This window comes from Centropristis striata, chromosome 7, assembly GCF_030273125.1.
Source record: "Centropristis striata isolate RG_2023a ecotype Rhode Island chromosome 7, C.striata_1.0, whole genome shotgun sequence".
Classification (NCBI taxonomy): Eukaryota; Metazoa; Chordata; class Actinopteri; order Perciformes; family Serranidae; genus Centropristis; species Centropristis striata.
In genome coordinates this window covers 34,208,698-34,229,130 of record NC_081523.1, presented here as the reverse complement: position 1 = coordinate 34,229,130, position 20,433 = coordinate 34,208,698, and the positions used below count along the sequence as shown (strand labels likewise).

Below are 20,433 nucleotides of genomic sequence, written 5' to 3'. Positions count from 1 at the left end.
GACATGGATGACGAAGTTGCTGCCCTCGTTGTCGACAACGGCTCCGGCATGTGCAAAGCCGGTTTCGCCGGAGACGACGCCCCCCGCGCCGTCTTCCCCTCCATCGTCGGTCGCCCCAGACACCAGGTACCAACACCAGCATGAACGATGTGAGTCACATGACTAACCGCCAGGTAAACTGTGTGACTGTAAAGGTGTGTGTGTGTACAGGGTGTGATGGTGGGAATGGGACAGAAGGACAGCTACGTGGGAGACGAGGCCCAAAGCAAGAGAGGCATCCTGACCCTGAAGTACCCCATCGAGCACGGCATCGTCACCAACTGGGACGACATGGAGAAGGTGAGGACACTACGTCACGTGTACCTGAGTTTACACACCTAGAGTTCAGATACACATCAGGTTCAGTGTAAGTCACAGCTCTCGGGCTGATATCATCCCAAGTATCAGCCAAGTTGACAACTGAGCGCTGCCCGACTTGTTTCTTTCTGGCGTGCAGAGTTTGGCCCGATGAGGGGCCAGGTCAATTTGGCTACCTGGGGAATCTTCCAGCATGTATCAGCCAATTATAGATCTTCACGCATTTCTAACAAACTGTCCTGTGCTGCAGATCTGGCATCACACCTTCTACAACGAGCTCCGTGTTGCACCTGAGGAGCATCCAGTCCTGCTGACCGAAGCTCCACTCAACCCCAAGGCCAACAGGGAGAAGATGACACAGGTGTGTGCACGCTTTGGTCAAAATCACTTTGAACACATTGAACTGGGGAACTTGCTGCAGGGTTTTCGTTCTCTATGTAAAGCAGCATCAGTGGCTTCCACAGTGACGCCTGTTTGTCTTTCTGGTCCAGATCATGTTCGAGACCTTCAACTGTCCCGCCATGTACGTGGCCATCCAGGCCGTCCTGTCACTGTACGCCTCCGGTCGTACCACAGGTGAGAACTCAGACAAACACATCTCTCTAAACATCTTCTCAAATCTCAATCTCAAATGGGAATTGACCATGACGCTTGCTGATATTTTTTTCCTTTCTGTAACTGTTTTGTTCTGCAGGTATTGTGATGGACTCTGGTGACGGTGTCAGCCACACTGTGCCCATCTACGAGGGTTACGCTCTGCCTCACGCCATCCTGCGTCTGGACCTGGCTGGCAGAGATCTGACTGACTATCTGATGAAGATCCTCACTGAGAGAGGCTACAGCTTCACCACCACTGGTACGACTTAACTCCTTAAACAAAAGCTCAAATTTATAATCTGGAGCTTCAAAAACAGAGCTAAATCTCTGCATCTCGTCTTTGTCCGTTTAGTAATGTTAATACTCCTACTCTTTAACTCCAGCTGAGCGTGAGATCGTGCGTGACATCAAGGAGAAGCTGTGCTATGTGGCTCTGGACTTTGAGACTGAAATGGGCACAGCAGCTTCCTCCTCCTCCCTGGAGAAGAGCTACGAGCTTCCTGATGGACAGGTCATCACCATCGGGAACGAGAGGTTCCGCTGCCCAGAGGCGCTCTTCCAGCCTTCATTCCTTGGTGAGTAACGAGTGTTGGCCTGTTCACTACAGCTAGAAAGAATTGTATCTTGTTTTTCCTCATCTCCCTGAATTGATTCCTTGAATTCTTGGTCAGTTCAGTGGAATGATCAAGCTGCAATTCTCTTTTTTATTAAAGCAGATTCGGCTAACATCAAGTATCACACGGTCGTACCGAACAGCAGCCAGATCTCTTAAGTTTTTAGACCGAGGCAACAATTTCAGATTCAAATAAATAATGTTCGACAAATGCTGTACTAAAGATTTCTAAGCACTCCTGATGTTTGTTGTGTTCAGGAATGGAGTCCTGCGGCATCCATGAGACGACCTTCAACAGCATCATGAAGTGCGATGTGGACATCCGTAAGGACCTGTACGCCAACACCGTGCTGTCCGGTGGCACCACCATGTACCCCGGCATCGCTGACCGCATGCAGAAGGAGATCACTGCCCTGGCCCCACCCACCATGAAAATCAAGGTACAGGTTTAATTTGTTCCTGCAGATTTATTAAAGATGACGTTTCAGGGATAGGTCCATAAGATAAAAAAGTGCCCCAGTGGACAAATTTGTTTCTCAGTTTTCTGGAGAATTGGATAAAAATGTAACCGTTTCTAAATGTCTGTCCTCCATAGATTGTAGATCAGTTTTAACAGAACTCAACTGTGGTTAACTTTGTAGCATCAAGCAATAACAAAGAAGTGTGCGCGCGCGCGCGCGCGTGTGTGTGTGTGTGGTTGACTTTGGTGGCCAAAGAACAAAACACAAGCAAATGAAGAAGCATTTTCATCGACTTACCAATGAATGCAGAGCATTTAGAAAATATTACCAACTTAATGACACATGTTAAAACAATAAAACATAAAATTGAAGACACACTAAAACTTGACTTAAATTGATGACACAATAAAAAGTTATCAAAGTTATAATAACGTGTAAAAAAAAGTTAAAGTTGTTTCTTCATGACAATACAAACCGACAACCTCTACAAACCAAACCATAGCACATAGGCACAAAGAATGGATTTTTTAAAAACTTCCTTTGACAGCCATTGTTGATAGTAAAATGTCTCCTCAACCAAAAAAAAGCCAATTAAATCCTTGAAAAAAATTTGATTTTAAAGATTCATTGGCAGTGATGTATGATAAAACCTGACCCAATTTTCATGAATTTTAATCAAATATATTTGCCTTCATTGTTTCCCATCTTACCCTTCTTTCTCTCCTCACCTCCAGATCATCGCTCCCCCAGAGAGGAAATACTCTGTCTGGATCGGTGGCTCCATCCTGGCCTCCCTCTCCACCTTCCAGCAGATGTGGATCAGCAAGCAGGAGTACGACGAGTCCGGCCCCTCCATCGTCCACCGCAAGTGCTTCTAGAAAGCTCCACCTCCTCCTCCACCATCGAGGAAGCTAACATGCTTTTCAACTGTTCCATCCAGCTAATCTTGTGTGAATGGACTAAAAGAAGCGAGATGCTAAAAACAAAGAAATTTAGCGACTGTTTACATTTTAATATCTCGTCCTGACAGATCCTCCAATAAACACACCACCTGATGTATGACCACTAACCACTTTGTTATATTTGTGTCTCTCTGCCTTCAACACCCTCGTGCAATAAATCAACGGAGAGAAGCCAAATAATGATGTGCAGAGCTGTATTAATATCTCACTGGAGTGTCAATAAAATGCCAATTTTTGACGATCTCTATTGTCGTTTTTTATCCGATTGTTAAAATCTGTGTTTTGTACAAAAAAAGTCTTGAAAAATGTTTTTTTCCCCATATCACTATTGATGGTTTATAAAGCACAAAGCGAGCAGGTGGTATCTTGTTGATTATTTTCATAACAAACTCTTCTTACAAAGTCTCCTTCTGGTATAGCGTTATCACGAGAAGTAAATATTTAACAGGTGAACCGTGTTTTCACCTCTCGGGCTCCTACCCTGCTCTCTGATTGGAGATTTTTACCTGCAGGCAAGATGCCGTATTTGAAAAAAGTCCTCAAACTGCAAATATACCAAGTATGATGTATCATTTTATGAATTGCCATTGGTGTATTTTAACTGCATTTGTGTATTAATACAACAATTTACATTACATTACAAACTTTATTGGACTAAGGTCAACATTCATTTGAAAAGCCAACAATGGCACCATCAAATAAACATTAAGAAAACATTTTGTTAAATTTTGACTTCTGAAGTCAAACCTACATCTTGTTGCCCTTACAACAAATCTGTGGAAAAAAGAAAAAGATGAAACAAATATTTAAAAGTGTTTGAAATTTAACTTCAGGAAAATTAAGCTCTAGTTTGGGGGAATTGCCCCATCGTATGGCTATTAAATCACATTTTCCTCCAAAGTTCAGGTCAAGTGTCAAAGTTTCCTGCACTCTTGAAACCAAAATACATCTTTGAATTTGGATACAATGTTTTCTGCGACAAAAAAGGTAACAAAGCAACAAAAGTCAGACATCTTCCATCTCCACTGAAAACTGGTAAATAATGTTAAATGTGGTGTGTAAATGAAATGATTAGATAAAGTACAAGAAGTAGAGTAAATATTATAGAAATGAAACACTACCACCTCCCACCTCTAGCACCTCTGACATAAACATCAATTACAAAAAGATTACTGTGTTCCTTTATTGGCTTAACCGCACTATTATGTAAAAATGTACAAAGTAATACTTATAGTAGAATAATAGTAGAGTAATATAGTATTCAAAATATTTTCAAAAAATGGTAACTGTAAACGAGTCATCAAATAACAAAGCTCAATTAGCTCTTATTTCAAAATGTTGTCGTCACAGGTTGAAGACAGATGAACTTGCATTACACGGAGAGATGTATTAATATTTATGCAGAAATATTCACATTTTACATGGTAAGATATAATGTTTAAAATTGACAGAAATTAATTATTTTAGTTTAACAACTGGCTCAGGGAGTCGATAAAGGAGGGAGAACACACACCTGGGTGGAGCTCAAACATGAAGCCATTTATTAATGAATGTTATTTACAAAACAAATTCATGTGATGTGAGCAACAGCAACATTGCTCAGAGTGCCAGAGTGAGAGAAAAATAAGGCATGAAGGTGAACAACATGAAGCAAACAAACCAGGAAACAGGCAGCTCCAGCTCTGTCAGCAAAACACAAACCTTCCTCATAAAAGTTAAACTCATAAAAAAGTACAAAAGTATAAAAGAACAAAAGTCTTAAAACAATCTCTGTACATGATGGCTTAAAGGCAGCCCAGAAAAAAATGTGAATTAAGTAATTAATCCATCAAAGAAGAATCAGCATAAATAGACTTCAAAAAATATATTTTCACATAAAATGATCATTTGACTAACAAAGGAATTGTTATGTAATTCACATATTTATACAGCAATTACCTTTAAGCATTGTGTTCAGTGTGTGTTAGATAAGTAAATACAATATGGATCTCCTTATCCAACTCTCAATCGAGCCAATAACTTAAATGCCCTTGTCTAGTCTAGTGTCAATAGTTTATAATTAAATCACATATTACATTTTACAAGTATATTTGAGTGAATATACGACCAGCTAGAGGAATTAATGGGTCCACCCAAACTCCAGGACCTGAGACCTGACCCTGGACCTTTACAGGTCTGAATCAGTCTTTCATACAATCAATCAAGTTTGGTCCTGCAAAGTGCATCTGTGGCCATGAGGCCCAGAAGAGCCCTACTAACCAGGAGGCGTAAGGGTCCAACAAATGTGGTCCAAGCACATAAATAACAATGCTAATGTTAGCAGCCATGGAAATGAGCAACTGTAATTAAAAGTCAATAGGACAAACAGCCAAAGTTTTTATTGAACTGGAATTTGAGAAAACATGGATTTAGGAGCTTTGATTTGAAGTCTGTTTAGTCAGTCAGGCTGTTGAGTGGAAGAATGCATCTGTCCTTCATTGTAAACTTGCATCCTTTATCAGCCTCAAACGTGAGTTGTGCCATTTTGTTTTCGTGATTGCTGTAGTTTGTGTGCGCCTAACTCAGAAAGATATAACATGTGAGAAACAATAAAAACAACAGCAGCCCAACTATGGAATATGTCCATTTTCTTCTCTTATAGTGGTACTCCGCTTGGAGCTTCCTGTGGCTGGTTTTCTCCTCCTCCAGGCTCTGTTTATCCTCCTGATGTATTCGTTCCCAGAAGTCCTTCCTTTCCTTATCCCAGGCGTCTCGATCTCTCTTCATCTCTTTTCTAAACTGCTCCAGATTCTTTGCAGCATTTTCCTTTTGCTCTCTTTCTGTTTGAACTGTCTTCTCAGAAGCCTCCAGTTTTCTTCTCCAATCTTGTCGCAGAGTTTCCTCTTGCCTTTTCCGTCTCTTATCCTCCTCCTCACGTTCTTTCTTTCTCTCCTCGCGCTCCTTGTTGATGATTTCGTCTTTATCCTGCAGCTGTTTTGCTCTCAGTTTTCTCTCCTCTTCTTTGAGTTTGCTTCTCAGTGTTTTCAAATCTTCCTCATGCTTTCTCTTGAGGTCTTCATCCTTTCTCTTCATCTCCTCTTCCTTCTCTTTCAAAATCCTCTCCACTTGTGTTTTTGTGTATCCCTCTGTCTCGTCAAAGGGCTCAGTGTTGTAGTAGCCGCCACTGTCCTTCACCATGGTCTTGATATTGGTCAGCAGCTCTCTGACTTGTGTGCGGTTTGTAGGATCTTTGTTATTGAACACCTGGTATCTCCCTCCACAGTCATGTATCAGTTTTTTAACAAAGTCATCACAATCTTCGATATAACTCTCAATTGACTGATCCTCCAGTTCATCTCCTCTGGTGAATATAAGGATGATGAAATCTCCTGAATTCTTGCCAAAATACTTCTTGATCAGCTCCACAGAGTCTTTTTCCTCTTGTGTAATGTTCCCGATCTGCAGCACCAGTAAGAACACATGAGGTCCAGGAGACAACATGCTGATGCATTTTTTAATCTCCTGTTCAATTTCATCCTCAGACAGAGTCGTGTCGAACAAGCCGGGGGTGTTGACGACAATGGCAGGCCGTCCATCAATCTCTCCTGTTGCTTTCTTACAAGACTTATCCGCTGGCTTCGGGGCGATTCTGGGTTTGAAATGCTTTTTGCCCAAAATGGTGTTTGCCGTTGAACTCTTCCCACTGCCGGTCTTCCCAATCAGCACCATCCTGAGAGGCTCTCCTCCCATTGCACTCTGTTTCACATCCTGCAGTTCAGCTCTAAGTCTCGTAACCTCCCTCATCTGAGACTTGGTCAACATCTTCATTGTGAAGCATCTGGATCCTTCAACTCTCATCTTTTCCACAGCATCCAACAGCTCTGGGATCTGCTGCTGGTCCCTGATGTTGACGACAACATATCGTTCTCCACAGCTCTGACGGAGCTCTCGGATACCATTGTCTTTGTTTATAAACTTAACAACATCTGGAGCTGTGGGATCTGACTCCACAGTGAACAGAATCATGGTGAAGTCATTGACTCGAGAGCTGAAAGTGTTCTGGATGGTCTCCAGCTCTCCCTTGTCTTCATCAGTGAGGGGACCCACAGGAAGGACCAGGATGAAGGCATGGACGCCCTCAGGATCACAGAGGGAGATACACCTGAATGATTCCTCCATCACTTCCTCCTGAGGTTTTCCATTCAATGCAGGCAGCTCCACCAGGGAAACCCAACGTCCACACACCTCTCCCTGGTGTTTAACACACTCTGAGCTGGAGACTGAATGAAGGTCTGTCTGACCTAAAATGGCTGCTGAGGTCTTCCCTGCTCCTCTCCTCCCACACAGAACCACGTTTAAAGCTGGCGTGTTGTTTCTTGACGTTGGTGTCATTGTCAAACCTGCATCGTCAAATATATCACAGCTGACATGCTCTCCATTGTTCTCCTTTGCAGTTTGGCCCAAACGTGTTAACAGCTCCGGAAGTTCAAGGTTCTCCTGCTTCAGATATCTGTATCTACATTTCATTATCATGTCTTTTAGTGCCTGGTCTGGTTCATCTTTGCCCATGATAGCTGAACTCTCCTCTGTGGGTGGTAATATCAGAACCAATGAATGATCAAAAGATTGGTAACTCAAGAGTTTCAGGACTCTGCAGAGTCTCAGTTTGTGTTCCTCAGTGAAGTCTTCAGGCTGTAGAACCAGCAGGAACACATGAGGTCCAGGAGCAGAGAATCTTGCACAGTTTTCTACATGCTCTGTCAGTTTGTGTTCAGAGATGTTGGGATGCAGCAGATCTGGAGTGTTGATGAGAACTATTTCTTTCTCCTCCAGCGGTCCTCTGACTGTCACACAGTGGACTGCTTCTTTCTCAGTGCTGAACGCAGTCTTTCCCAGTATGAAGTTACCCACTGAACTCCTCTCAGACCAACTGTTCCCCAGTAGAACAACTCTCAGCTCAGACACTGAAAAAAAAAAAAAAATCATTAGAAAGAGGCTCCGTGACCTGATAAAGGACCAGTCCAACAGGACTCTGATGAAGTCTAACTGCAGGAGCTGCAGAAAAGCTTTCAGTCATCCATAACTTGGACTCACCTTCCAGCTGTGTTATCAAAGTTAAGTCTCTACCCTGAAATTACCGGCCGATCTTCAAGTTGCTTAGTCTAGCAATAGCCAGTCTTAGTGTTGGCTAAGCGGCTCCAACTGAAGTAAAAAAAAAACGATATGCTGATTTGTGGTGATGCAGGAGTGGGTTCTACGACACAAAAAGTCACACATGTAAACGAAAATTTATATTGAGTCCAGAAAAAAACTATTGTGTCTATTTTTATATATCGAACGATAAGTCAATACAGTAAATCTCGTGACTTAGGCAGGGGGTAGGGTATGTCTGGTCATTTTCCCTATACTGTTTGCCTTGTAAATATTTCCTCCTGACACATAAGACACTTTGAAACGTATCTCTTAACGCTGCTATGCAGATGATATTCTCTTGTGCATCATCTTATTTTAAGTCTAGATATGGAGCAAAATTGGCAGTTTTAAATATTTGCCTAAACTTTTAAAATAAAACTGGATGGCAGATAATTTCCTGCAGCTCAATGGTGAGAAAGCAGAAGTGATTATTCCTGTCCAAACTCTAAGGTCTCAGCTGTCTTCCATATTCTGTTGAACTTGCTGACCAAATGTTCGTGTCCCTATGGACCAGGCTCTGACTCTGTGCTTGATTTGCTCCTATTTCTTTTCAACTGAGAAGTAAAACTCGGCGCATTAATCTGAGATGGATTTATGTGGTCTTGACATGGAGCCACAGCATCAGAACATCAGATTTGCACAAATGATGAACCAGAGCATATGATGTTTGATGCAAAAACTGTAACACAAAACATGGCTTAAACTGTGTTGATCCTTTGAATGCAGTTAGATGTTGTATTTGGATTAGACATCAAGGGTTTCCCTGTGAGTGGTTAATGTCAGAAACAGACAACAACTTTTACTATCGCTGCACAACTGGAGTTAATAAAGCTGCGGGGACACCTTAAACATATTCTAACTACCAAACCTTCCAACATCAAGTAATTATTCATTCTGGAAAATTATTATTTATATTTAACTTCAAATGATTGAGTTTACATTCAAATATTAACACTTCATACTTGTATATGTAAATCTGCTGTAATCTCCTGTTAAATGACAAATCAAAATTAACTTAATTCATTAAATCAACAATTAGATAATAAATAAACATTTGCGCATACCATTGGTCCAATAACAGAAACTGTAAATTGATTTGGATTTCATTCACTAAATTCAAATCATCATAATTTGTATCTGGAAATTAGCTCATTTAAGCTTCAGTTTAAAGTCCTGGGTATGATCCAGCATGTTCCAGTTTTAGGATAACTCAAAAAAACACCTAAACAGACGCAGATTAGTTGAACTCACTTGAAGGAGGAAGAATCGGACAGCTGCTGCTGTGACTCAGCGGCCTCGCCTTCATTCCTTCTGGAAGAAAAGAGAAAGACCAAACCTCAGTCACCTTTAAGATTCATTTATAGTTTTGAGATAGTAAAAAAAAAAAAAGATGTGTAACAATGATAATGTAAAAATATGTCCATTGATACCAGTTAATATCTTTGCATTGTGTGTTTTTAATTACATTTTTCAGTGTCCCAGCTTCTGCAGAATCAAAGTTGTAATAATATACTAAGTGCAAACTGGAATTTTTGGGGGGGGATTATTAGACCCTTGGATACATCACAACAACACTGATTTAAATGCATTATTAATTTTTGAGCAGTGTGAGTTTGTAAAAAAATACCCCACCTTTTATCCTTAGTGCAAAAATGTTCACTTCTTAAAAAGTGATTTAAAAATATTATATATTAAATTTTTTTTTCACTTTCAAAGCATTAAATCTTTTGACCAACATTAGTTCTGATCATAACTATAACATTTCCATGCATTTCTTTAATGCCATTTTAGAAATGTAAATCAAAATGTTTTAAATAATTAAAACACAAAATATGAAACAATTTGTGTCTGTGTGTCAGTGAGAGAGTTAAGCCAGTGGAGCTAAAGCTGCAGATCATTTTCACATGTACTTTGCATGAATACTTGCTGCATTTGGCCCTTGGCCTCTTTTGCCAGTAGCTGGCCCTTAAGAGGCGCAAGCAATGCACATTTTGCACACGACAGCGAAAGGTCTGGACCCAGTGGTCTGGACCAGTTGTCAGGGGTTGGGTCTTTTGCTCTGTTTCTTGGCCTTGGACCTGTGTCATCAGTGTGGCTGCTGCTGGTTTACGTGGTATGCTGTGTCTTCAGGCCATCATTGAGGCAACTAGGGATTGGGATTGAGGGGGAGGGGGGTGCTCCAAAAATCCCACAAACCCCGGATGGCAGCCATCTTGTCTCTCTGTTGATGCACTGGGCTAAGATCACTTACCCTCGAACGGTAAACTCAAGTCAAGTAATTTCGTTCATTTTAACTAGTGCAGAGCTGTAGCCCTCTTGAGGCCAATGTAAGAAAAGAGCACAGTTCTCAAACACTGAAGGCAACACGGTTTGCTTCAGTTGACAAAGTATTATACACAAATGTCACAACCAATTTTAACCATGTGAAAACCAGGGACTGTACAGTACTGGGACCACTGGGATGCTAGTTGGCGCAGCATTGTTATTGTGAACACATCATTTAGATCCTCTACAGTGACTAGGTAGCTGTCACGTGACAAAAGAACAGAAGACCGATCGGTATGAATCACCAATCGTGAGCGAACCACTGTGCCTACTGCTCATCCCACAGCCATGTGGCTGAGCCTCTACAGCTGTCACGTGACAAATGAATGAGGGACTCAAACTTGAAGACTCATAGTTAAGTCGCAAACTATTCATTTCTGTTTCCTGTTCTGACTGAGCTGATAAAACTGCCATGTGACGTGGGAACGTACTGCGTGAAAATGACCGAATCACTCACTGAGACTGCTCATTACTCCTCAGTCATATAAAACTACTAACTAAACATTCATCAACGACACACAACTACAGTCTCTTCAGGGGTTGGAGCCCATATCAGCAGCGGCCTCCTCCTCCTCCAAGTCTTCACTTTAGCTGGAGCTGGAAGACTCATTATGTTCAAAAGCCAGAGCTGGTTCTGGTTGGAGCCAGGTTGGACAAACGGGAGGAGGTGGTAGAGAGATGCACTGTCAAGATGTTCGAGGCCATCTTGAAATACCCGGGTCATCCGCTACACAACACCTTTATAGACCAAAAAAACAGCAGTGGAAGGCTCTACCAGACTGAAGAGATTCTACCAGACTGACTAAATTTCCCCTCAGGGATAAATAAAGTAATTTTGATTTGATTTGAAATGCAACAGGAGAAAGCCTCATTGAAACAGCATATAATGAAGCCCTCAGCCATATAGAGGATGTCATATGATGGATAATTGAAAAAATGTTTCAAATCAAAAGCTTAGTTTGAAAAGAAATTAATTCGTAAAACATAATTTTATGCTCAAATTAGAGGATCAAATGTGCAAAAAACTTACTTAAGGGTGCACAAGGGTTAAACTGAAATCATTTGTGTAATTAAACCTGCAGTCATGGAGTTAAATCATTTTTAAAAAATACTAAAGCTGTAACTGTAGACATAAACACTGGTCAGATTTTATTTTAAATTTTTATGAAAGATGTTGTTAGCTTGAGTAAGAGTTAGCTAGCGCCTAGCAAAACAGATTTAGCTTGTAGAGATAACTAAAACTGTTAAACTAGTTTAAACTGGAACTGTCTGGACTATGGATGATTTTCTGGGAAATTAATCCATTTAAAAACCCTCTTAACTTGTAACAGTTGTTTTGACTACTGTTCATTTTTAAGTTTTAATGTTTATGAAGACTTAGTTAATGTTAACTAAACTAAGAGTTAGCTAGCTTCTAGCAAAGACAGGTTTAGCTTGATGAGTAAGCTAAGCTGTTAAACTGTTTAAACTGAAATTGTCAGAGATAATTGTGTTTGGCCCTAGTGGCTCGTGCAAAACCTGCCCTGTCGACTTGGGTCCTTTAGCAGCTATTACGAAGTCGACTGTCGTTCCAAAAGTGGTGAGTTTTTTAATATGAGAAAGGCCCCAAAAAGGCGATTGATTACCCGGAATAATAATAATAATAATAGACGGACCAATTACTATAGGGTCCTCGCACTTTCAGTGCTTGGTCCCTAATAAATACATTTTTTAATCTCTCAACAATAACAGTTTTTTTAATAGACAACTATTATGAATGACAATGACATAGCTGGCTAATGTTGGCTAAAGTAAGAGAGAGCTAGCGCCTAGCTAAGACAGGCTTAGCTTGCTAGCTTTAGCTTGGGGAGTTAGCTAAACTGGTAACCTGTTTAAACTGAAACTTTGTGGACTCTGACCTGGAGTCATGAAGTTAAAACCTAAAACGTAACTACTGTCACAGTAGTTTTAAACACTGTTAAGATTTAAGTTTTCATGTTCATGAAAGAGTTTGTTAGCTAAAGGGAAGAGCAAGCTAGTGGCTAGCAAAGATAGCTTTACTGAGTTAGCTAAGCTGTTAAACTGGTTTACACTGGAACTGTCTGCACGTTAAAACATTTAATGGATTAATACATCCAATTTTAAAACTCTAAAAGTTGAATTTAACAGTGTTTAAACAACTATTATAAATTACATAGTTAGCTATTGTTAGCTAAAGGTAAGAGTTAGCTACCGCCTAGCTAAGACAGGTTGCTAGCTTTAGCTTGGTGAGTTAGCTAAACTGTTAAACTGGTTTAAACTGGAACTGTGTGAACTGAAGCACTGTCTTGGATATTAAATCATTTAACAGGTAATATTTATATTAAACTGTCTAAACATATGACTGTAGTTTTAAACACTGTTAATATTTAAGTTTTAATGTTCATGAAAGACTTTGTTAGCTAAAGAGAGAGTTAGCTAGCGCCTAGCAAAGATAGTTTTAGCTTGGTGAGTTAGCTAAGATGTTAAACTGGTTTAAACTGGAACTGTCTGGACTCTGACCTGCAGTCATGAAGTTAAACCATTTAAAAGACAGAGATACATACATTTTTAAAACTCTCTACAGTCTTAGCCGTGTTTAAAAGAACTATTTAAAGTAATTTTTATGAATGACATAGCTTTCAGGCTTAATATTTCTTATTAATTAAATTCTGTGTTAACTCCTCCACCTGGTCAGTTAACTGTTAATATTATTCATCTGATTAACTGAAAGTCAGCTAATATACTAAATCTTAACACTTTAAGACACTTTATAGGGGATTTTTGTCATTTAATAGTAAATGCCTAAAAAGGCAACACTATGTTTGGGTTAACAGTCTGCTGGCTGTGTTGATTTGTGAGCTGCACTGCATTCAGCAGCACTTCTCCATCACATGCATAGATAATATCAGCCAGAGGACTTCAGGCTTTTAAGTAAGTATTAACTATATGGGATGAACATTTTATATTTTTATGTCAGTTAACCAGCAGATAGTTTTTGTTAGCTAGCTGTTAGCATGTGGGATGTAGCTTGATTGAGCATGCTTATTGAGAAGTTTTACATTTTCTGTTCATTTTTCATTGTAAAACATTTATTTTATATATTGTTAGCTTTAAGCCTCAGTTTGCACACAGCCTACACTGTTGGCACGCACTTTGAAACTACTGTTACCATTCAGTTAGCTTGCTAGCTAGCTAATTCACCACATGGCACATTGATGGATTTATTCAGCAAAGCAATGCATTTATTAAGGAATAAATCGAGTTTGTTTGCTTATGAAATTGTAAAAGGTTTGTTTGTCTCTGCATATGGCCTTGTAAATACAGACTAAGCAGTTATCTCCTAAAATATTCCCATTATTTTCCACATGACACAGTGTTTAACTTGTTAACAACTTCTGATATTTTTTTTTTTCTAGCTAGCTGTTACCATGTGGGATGTAGTTTGAATGAGCATGCTAATTGAGAAGTTTTAATTAATCTTTTTCATTCATTCTTCATTGTAGAACATTTTCTTTATAGGATGTTCACTTTAAGCTCTGTTTTAACAGTAATTGATTTTAAATTAATGGAGTTTAACTGCTAATGATATGTTAAAAGGTTTGTTTCTATCTGGATATCAATATAATATGAAAAAATAACTCTTATATTTAGATAATTTTCCACAGTACAGTTTATAACTTGTTAATACCTTTTGCTAGTTTTGCTAGCTATCTGTGTTGCACCACTGAAGCAGAATGAACATAAAATAAACGTGAGAAGCATCAAAACTAACTAAATTACTTATTTTGGATTTTTAAAGTTAATTTTAGTTGTTTATTTATTATATGTTCCTCTTTTCCAACTCTTTTTGCACATATATAGTAATAACAATGGTCCAAATGATGTGAAATTGCACTTTTTTGTGTGTAAATTATAAAAAAAGGTGAAAGAGTTATACGTGGCTGTAATGATTTATCCTAGTATCCCTTCCTTACATTAACACAGTGTTAAAGATGGAGGAAAACACCAAAATCATTTTTCTGTGCAACAAATGCATTCTGTAAAGGTTAAAATGAGATTTCAGCAGTATGAGGTAACCAGTACTTTTCCAAAGTTAACTCCTCCTTTTTGTTTTACCTTCGCTACACTGCATTTTAGCGATCAAACTGTCGAGGGAAACACGTTGAGGGAACGACGCTGGATCCTGAAATGGCCGTCCCTGGTGGAGCCATTGAGGGGGTTCCAGACTACTTCAGGATAAGGTAAGTTTCAAACAGGCCTTTTTTATTTTTTCTCCGCAGAAAATAGTAGAAATAACTCACACACAATCCACAACTACACCTACAGAATACCCAGTTTCACTTCAGCTCTCTAGACCAGCTGCAGCTGCATATAGCCTACTTGTATCTTTATTGTAATTCTTGAAAATATATATCTTGACATTGAAAAGTGGTAGTTTGTCATTACCATTTTAAGTATTTTAAGTTGTCCGCTTTAGCTACAGCACCTCTCATGTTAAACCCAGCTTATCCTGCAGACAGTTTTCAGTCTCCACTTGGCTGCTGAGCTAAAAGCAAAGGTTAAACACTTTCAGTAGTTTTAGAATATCTGCTGCTCAGCCCTGAACACACTGGAGGTCTTAGTCAACAGCTAGTAACATAAACATTTTAGAATAATGATAGATAATTGAGATATTTAAATCTACTGCAGATAGTAGTCCTGTTTGAGGTCCCACACTGTGAATGAGACAAATAAGACAAATAAGCTGCTAACAGACATACGAGAAGAGTGTTTTTATTTTATTTTTTTAGTAAAAAACTGTGAAAGTATATTGTACAGCTAAGAGAGTATGTTTAACAGGTGACAGGTAAGTTTAGTTTTTCAGAAAACTCTCTGAGGTTGACAATAAATGGCTAAAGTTTAAATAAAGATCAAATCTGCCATGACAACTGTGTGGAAAAAAGCATTAAATTGAACTGCAAATGAAGGGGGAAAAAAGCATTGTCCCTGAGGATTACACCACCGTATGAAATGTATCTTAAGGTAAGTTTAATGGCACATTATTAATATTCAAAAACAACGTTGCAAAGTCAATTATCAGTCCCATGTCTGATTAACACTCAAAGATGGATACATATTGTATACTGATAATGTTAGATAGGTGCTGTTGATATTTTTAGATAGATACTGCAGATGTGTATGTATTTTAAGTGAGAGAGATCCAAGTTCACAGCTATTAACGTGATGATTTAATGAAGTAATGATGCAAATTTCTTGGCTAGGAGTGTAATTTCACATCAAAGCTACTGCAGCTAGTGGCCCTGTTAGGGATTCCACTTTGTGGATAAGACGGGAAAAAAATCAGCTGCTAACAGACAGAGAGAAGAGTTCTGGATTTTCTGAGGTAGAAATCTGCCTTTCACTGAGTATAATGTTACAAACAATAGCTAACTGATTATGTTTAACGTTACAACGGGTATGTTTAATTTTGAAACTCAAAGATGTTTAGAAATACTGGTTACAGTTTGATAGATAGATAGATAGATAGATAGATAGATAGATAGATAGATAGATAGATAGATGGACAGAGAAGAGTAATGGAGTTTTTGCAGTAGAAAAACTGCCTTTGACTGAGTATAACGTTTCTGACAATGGTTATAAGAGTATGTTTAAAAGTATGTTTAATGTTTCAGCAGGTAAGTTTAATTGTTGGGAAACCAAGAATTATTGTTTACAGTTTATGAACTCTGTCATGACAGTTCAGAAAGTGTGAAAACTCTACCTTCATCAAGATATTAATTGTTGCAAGCAGAAAGAATCAATTTCAGCTACAAATGGAAAAAAATACACCATCCCTCAGGATTATGTCACTGTAGGAAATTCATCCTAAGATAAGTTCATCTTCAGGTAAGTTCATCTTAAGATAAGTTCATCTTCAGGTAAATTCATCTTAAGGTAAGTTCATCTTCAGGTAAGTTCATCTTAAGATAAATTCATCCTAAGGTAAGTTCTTCTTTAGGTAAGTTCATCCTAAGGTAAGTTCATTTTAAGGTAAGTTCATCTAAAGGTAAGTTCATCTAAAGATAAGTTCATCATAAGGTAAATTCAATGCTCCCTAAATAGTTCAACTATTTAAAACAATGGGTAAAAGTCAATTATCAGTCCAAGGTCTGATTAACACTTGAAGATGGATACATAATAAAAGACCTACAGAGAGTGGTTGGGTTTTTGCAGTAGATAATCTGCCTTTCACAGAGTGTAACATTACGAGCAAAGGTTAAGAAGTAACAGGTAAGTTTAACTTCGTACCTCTAACTCCAAGACGTTGAGAGTTATGTTTATGGTTTATGAAATCTGCTTTGACAGTTCATTGATGAAAACTTTACCCTCAGTTATATAAAATGTTGCGAGGTAAAAAGAATCAAGTTGAACTGCAAATGGAAAAAAGAAAACATTGTTCCTGAGGATTATACCACAGTACAAAAATCATTTTAAGATAAATTCAATGATAAGTTCAATGTTATGTTAATAGTTCAAACATTTACGAACAAGTCAGTTTGCCCAGACAACGGCTAAAACGTGCTGTTACAGTTCTTATGTCTGAAAACTGCTCTCGGATCGGATATATTAAATATCACGGGGCACAAAGCTTCAAGATCAACTGAAAATGGAAAAGACACAAGAGAAATATACCACTGTATGGAATTCATCTTAAGGTAAGCAGAATGTTACATTATTAATATTTTAAATACTATCAAAGAAATTGGTTGAAAAGTTGTTTATTAGCCCTTCGTCTGATTAACAGTTGAAGATGCTGTTAGATAGTTACTGCAGAGAGTGTTTTGATGTTGTAGATAATGTTGAATGAATTGTTTGTGCTTACATTTGATGAAGCTGTTACTCCAAAGGAAAAGTACTGACGGTCTCCCACAAATTAGTACCTTAATCACAAATTACCTTAAAACATAGTGACATTTTTTTTTACAGAGGAAAATAAACCAACAGCCAGTTGCAGTTACCTTCTATCAGATATTACATGCTGTGTCTCCATCTAGTGGTAGACATTTGGTCTGAAAACTGAGTTTTGAGCAGAAACATTTTGTCTGCTCAGAGGGAAAATAGTGTTGCTGCATAAGGATCGAGCCATTTTACATTTTTACATGAAACATAGTACCTCTGAACAGTGATTTGCTGTAAATCTGATTGTACTTACCAGATGCTACATCAGCTGCCATGCTGTCAATGTCCCAGGAGCACCAGAGGACGCTCAGCTGGAGACCAACGGGAAGTTTTGAAACCCTTCAAACACAAAAGTACAAAATCAGTCTCCAGGACACTTTTAACAACCCAGAGCTGCACTTCTTGTTGTGCTCGTCCCAGTTAGCAACATGCTACTTCATGCCATTGACGACTGAAGCCTTTAGGTGTCTGAACTTTATGGTCCAATACCACTTTTATTGCACAATTCAAGACTCATGTGACACAGACTTTGAACGTTATCAGGCTATCAGGTAGGCATGCTTGTTCCAGTGTTGTGCATTTATATTGTAGTAGTAAGTGCAGAAAGTATTTATTGTGTGTACACTATTTCCTTGATGTGTTTATGACTTGTGTCAATGTTGAAATGTGGCAAATCAATTTCCCCTTGACGAAAGTAACGATTAATTAACAAAACATCTGCTTTGGAAGAGCCCTGCTGTCATTCCTTCAGTCAATATACACAACCATTTCAAAGTCAAGAAAAAATGTTGATCCTTTCTCCAAATTGTCATCATTAAGCCAGAGTCTTATGAAGCATAAAGGTGAAATTTGTAATTACTGGCCACATGCTCCCAAAAAACAGGAGGGCAGTTTTGTGAACATCTTGTGAAAAATTACATGATTTACCAAAAATTGTGTACAGACGGACACAAAATAAACCTGCTGTGTCCTCAGAAATGTACAGCGAACTTTCCAAACTTAAACTAACACCTTAACTCAAACTGAAATTTTTGCTTTTATGAGACCGTTTCAAGATGTAATTAAAAGGTAAACGTGTTGCCTTAGCAAAGATATTCTTCAAACTTCACAATATAAACAGAAGGTTAGTCGACGGGTCAGCACTGTTGGAATATACTGTGGACTGACCAATAACAGATTAAAGCTGTTCAATATCACCACTGAGTTAACTGCAGAAGGTTTAAGATACACAATATTAAGAGCCTAGCTGCACCATGATTGAAGTTTATCTGGACTGAAAAAAACATCTAATTCTGTCCCAACAGTATTCTCCCCTATCAGGCAAAAAAATAAAAAATACACTGACCAAAGGAAGATTGGATGATTTACTCTTCTCATGGGGTCAAAACTAATTGAAACAGAAATACTTCTACATCAATTCTACCATGTAGTTTGCAGACGGTTTTATCCAAGGCAACGTACATTTGAGAGTCAAAACAACAGAAGCAAAGATGAAGTCAAAACACACCACATGAGGAAGTGCAAATAATACATTTAGAATCTGAATTATACTGTTCATATCTTAATTACAATTGAAGAAAAACATAACAGCGGATTCATAATTTTGGCTTGGCAGTGTCAAATGGAGAATTATAAATGAATAAGCAGTGTGCTGTTTTTTTTTTTTAACTTCCTGAATATTTCTTTTTTGGTTGTCTTTTTCTCACAGGTAAATTATAATTCCAACACTTCTGGGGGCTTCTTAGCTGTAGCTGTAGTAATCTTAAATATATTTCACCAACAATGGGTCTGTTCAGCACAACCATAGCAATATTTTATTGAAACAGATTTTAAAATTAACTGAGAAAAGCTGTAAAAAAAAAAAAAAAAAAACGTGTTAGGCCTCTAATCTTCCAAAAATACTGTAAAATCACCGGATTCAGTCGAGACAAAATGTATTTTCTGTTTAGTTTTGTATCAGCTGAACAGTCAGTCTGCAGACTAGTGTTAACCACATCATATATAATATGAGGGATATTAATTCAAAGCTTTATTTTCAATTATGATTTTGTTATCGCAGTTTTACAAGCGTCACTGCGAGCTGTCCACCCCCTCCCCCCAAAACCCGTAGGACAACCACCAACGATCAGTTTAATTACTTAGTGAACTATATTACAACAAGCCTCATGTTCCATCGACATGTTTAACAACCAGCACCGAGTCTGTTCATCTGTTTGAATTTAGTTTGGAAGACTTTCTTACCTGCCGTTTCTTGCTGCGTCATAACTTCATGACGATGAAAGTGAAAGTAAAGAAAGTTCACAATTTAAGAAAAAGTTTTCTCCAGATCTATCCAGAAAACTCAAACGTTGCTCAAAGTATCTAGTCAACGTCCATTTAAACAGGTTAAAAACATTTCCCTGTCAAACGAATCGTGCTGATATAATTTTTTTTAGTAGTAGTAGTTCAAACAATCTCTAGCTGGTGTTACAGCGTAGCCTGCTGGACAAAACAGTTAAACACACAAAAGAGGCATTTCTTAAATAAAGCAGAAGATGATTATGATCATACAGGTGGTGGAAATACAACCACAAGAACAAAACATTTTAAAACGTAATGAGAGTAAACAACCTGCAAGAAATATGATGTTTGTGAGGCTTTTTTTTGGACAATGCTGGTGTTTTTTTGTTTGTTTTGTTTTTTCAGATCAGTTTTGAGCAAATATTATGATAAATGTCTCATTGATGGTGAGGGTTGACTGTATTTACTAAAAAAAATTTCTGTTTGGATCAATTTGTGACACAGAAAACTGCATCAGCAACCACATGAAGTCCTTCACAGACTGACTGAAATTAAAGATTGATAGGAACTGCCAACAGCAAAATACAAAACACTAATTAACAATCACATGCTGAGCTTCCATCTGTAACTTTAAACACATACAACTGATTTAAATAATCAGAATATTACCTTGTAAAGTTTCTGAACACTGGCCATTTTTTTTTTGGATGATTGCCATTTAATGCCA

General features: G+C 38.3%; 2 protein-coding genes across 2 annotated transcripts; one reads left to right on the top strand and one right to left on the bottom strand.

Annotated features, from left to right (window-relative positions):
* LOC131975311 (actin, cytoplasmic 1-like) lies at nt 1-3,226 on the top strand. The gene is made up of 8 exons (XM_059337943.1): nt 1-126; nt 211-339; nt 608-718; nt 849-933; nt 1,052-1,213; nt 1,338-1,529; nt 1,826-2,007; nt 2,763-3,226. Exons 1-8 carry the CDS (start codon nt 4-6, stop codon nt 2,904-2,906), a joined length of 1,128 nt encoding a protein of 375 aa, XP_059193926.1. The 5' UTR covers nt 1-3; the 3' UTR covers nt 2,907-3,226.
* Nucleotides 3,227-4,504: 1,278 nt separating this feature from the next.
* LOC131974866 (GTPase IMAP family member 8-like) lies at nt 4,505-20,131 on the bottom strand. The gene is made up of 4 exons (XM_059337358.1): nt 19,668-20,131; nt 17,680-17,765; nt 9,414-9,473; nt 4,505-7,933 (listed from the first exon to the last, which is right to left on the bottom strand). Exons 2-4 carry the CDS (start codon nt 17,699-17,701, stop codon nt 5,547-5,549), a joined length of 2,469 nt encoding a protein of 822 aa, XP_059193341.1. The 5' UTR covers nt 17,702-17,765; nt 19,668-20,131; the 3' UTR covers nt 4,505-5,546.
* Nucleotides 20,132-20,433: the final 302 nt, after the last annotated feature.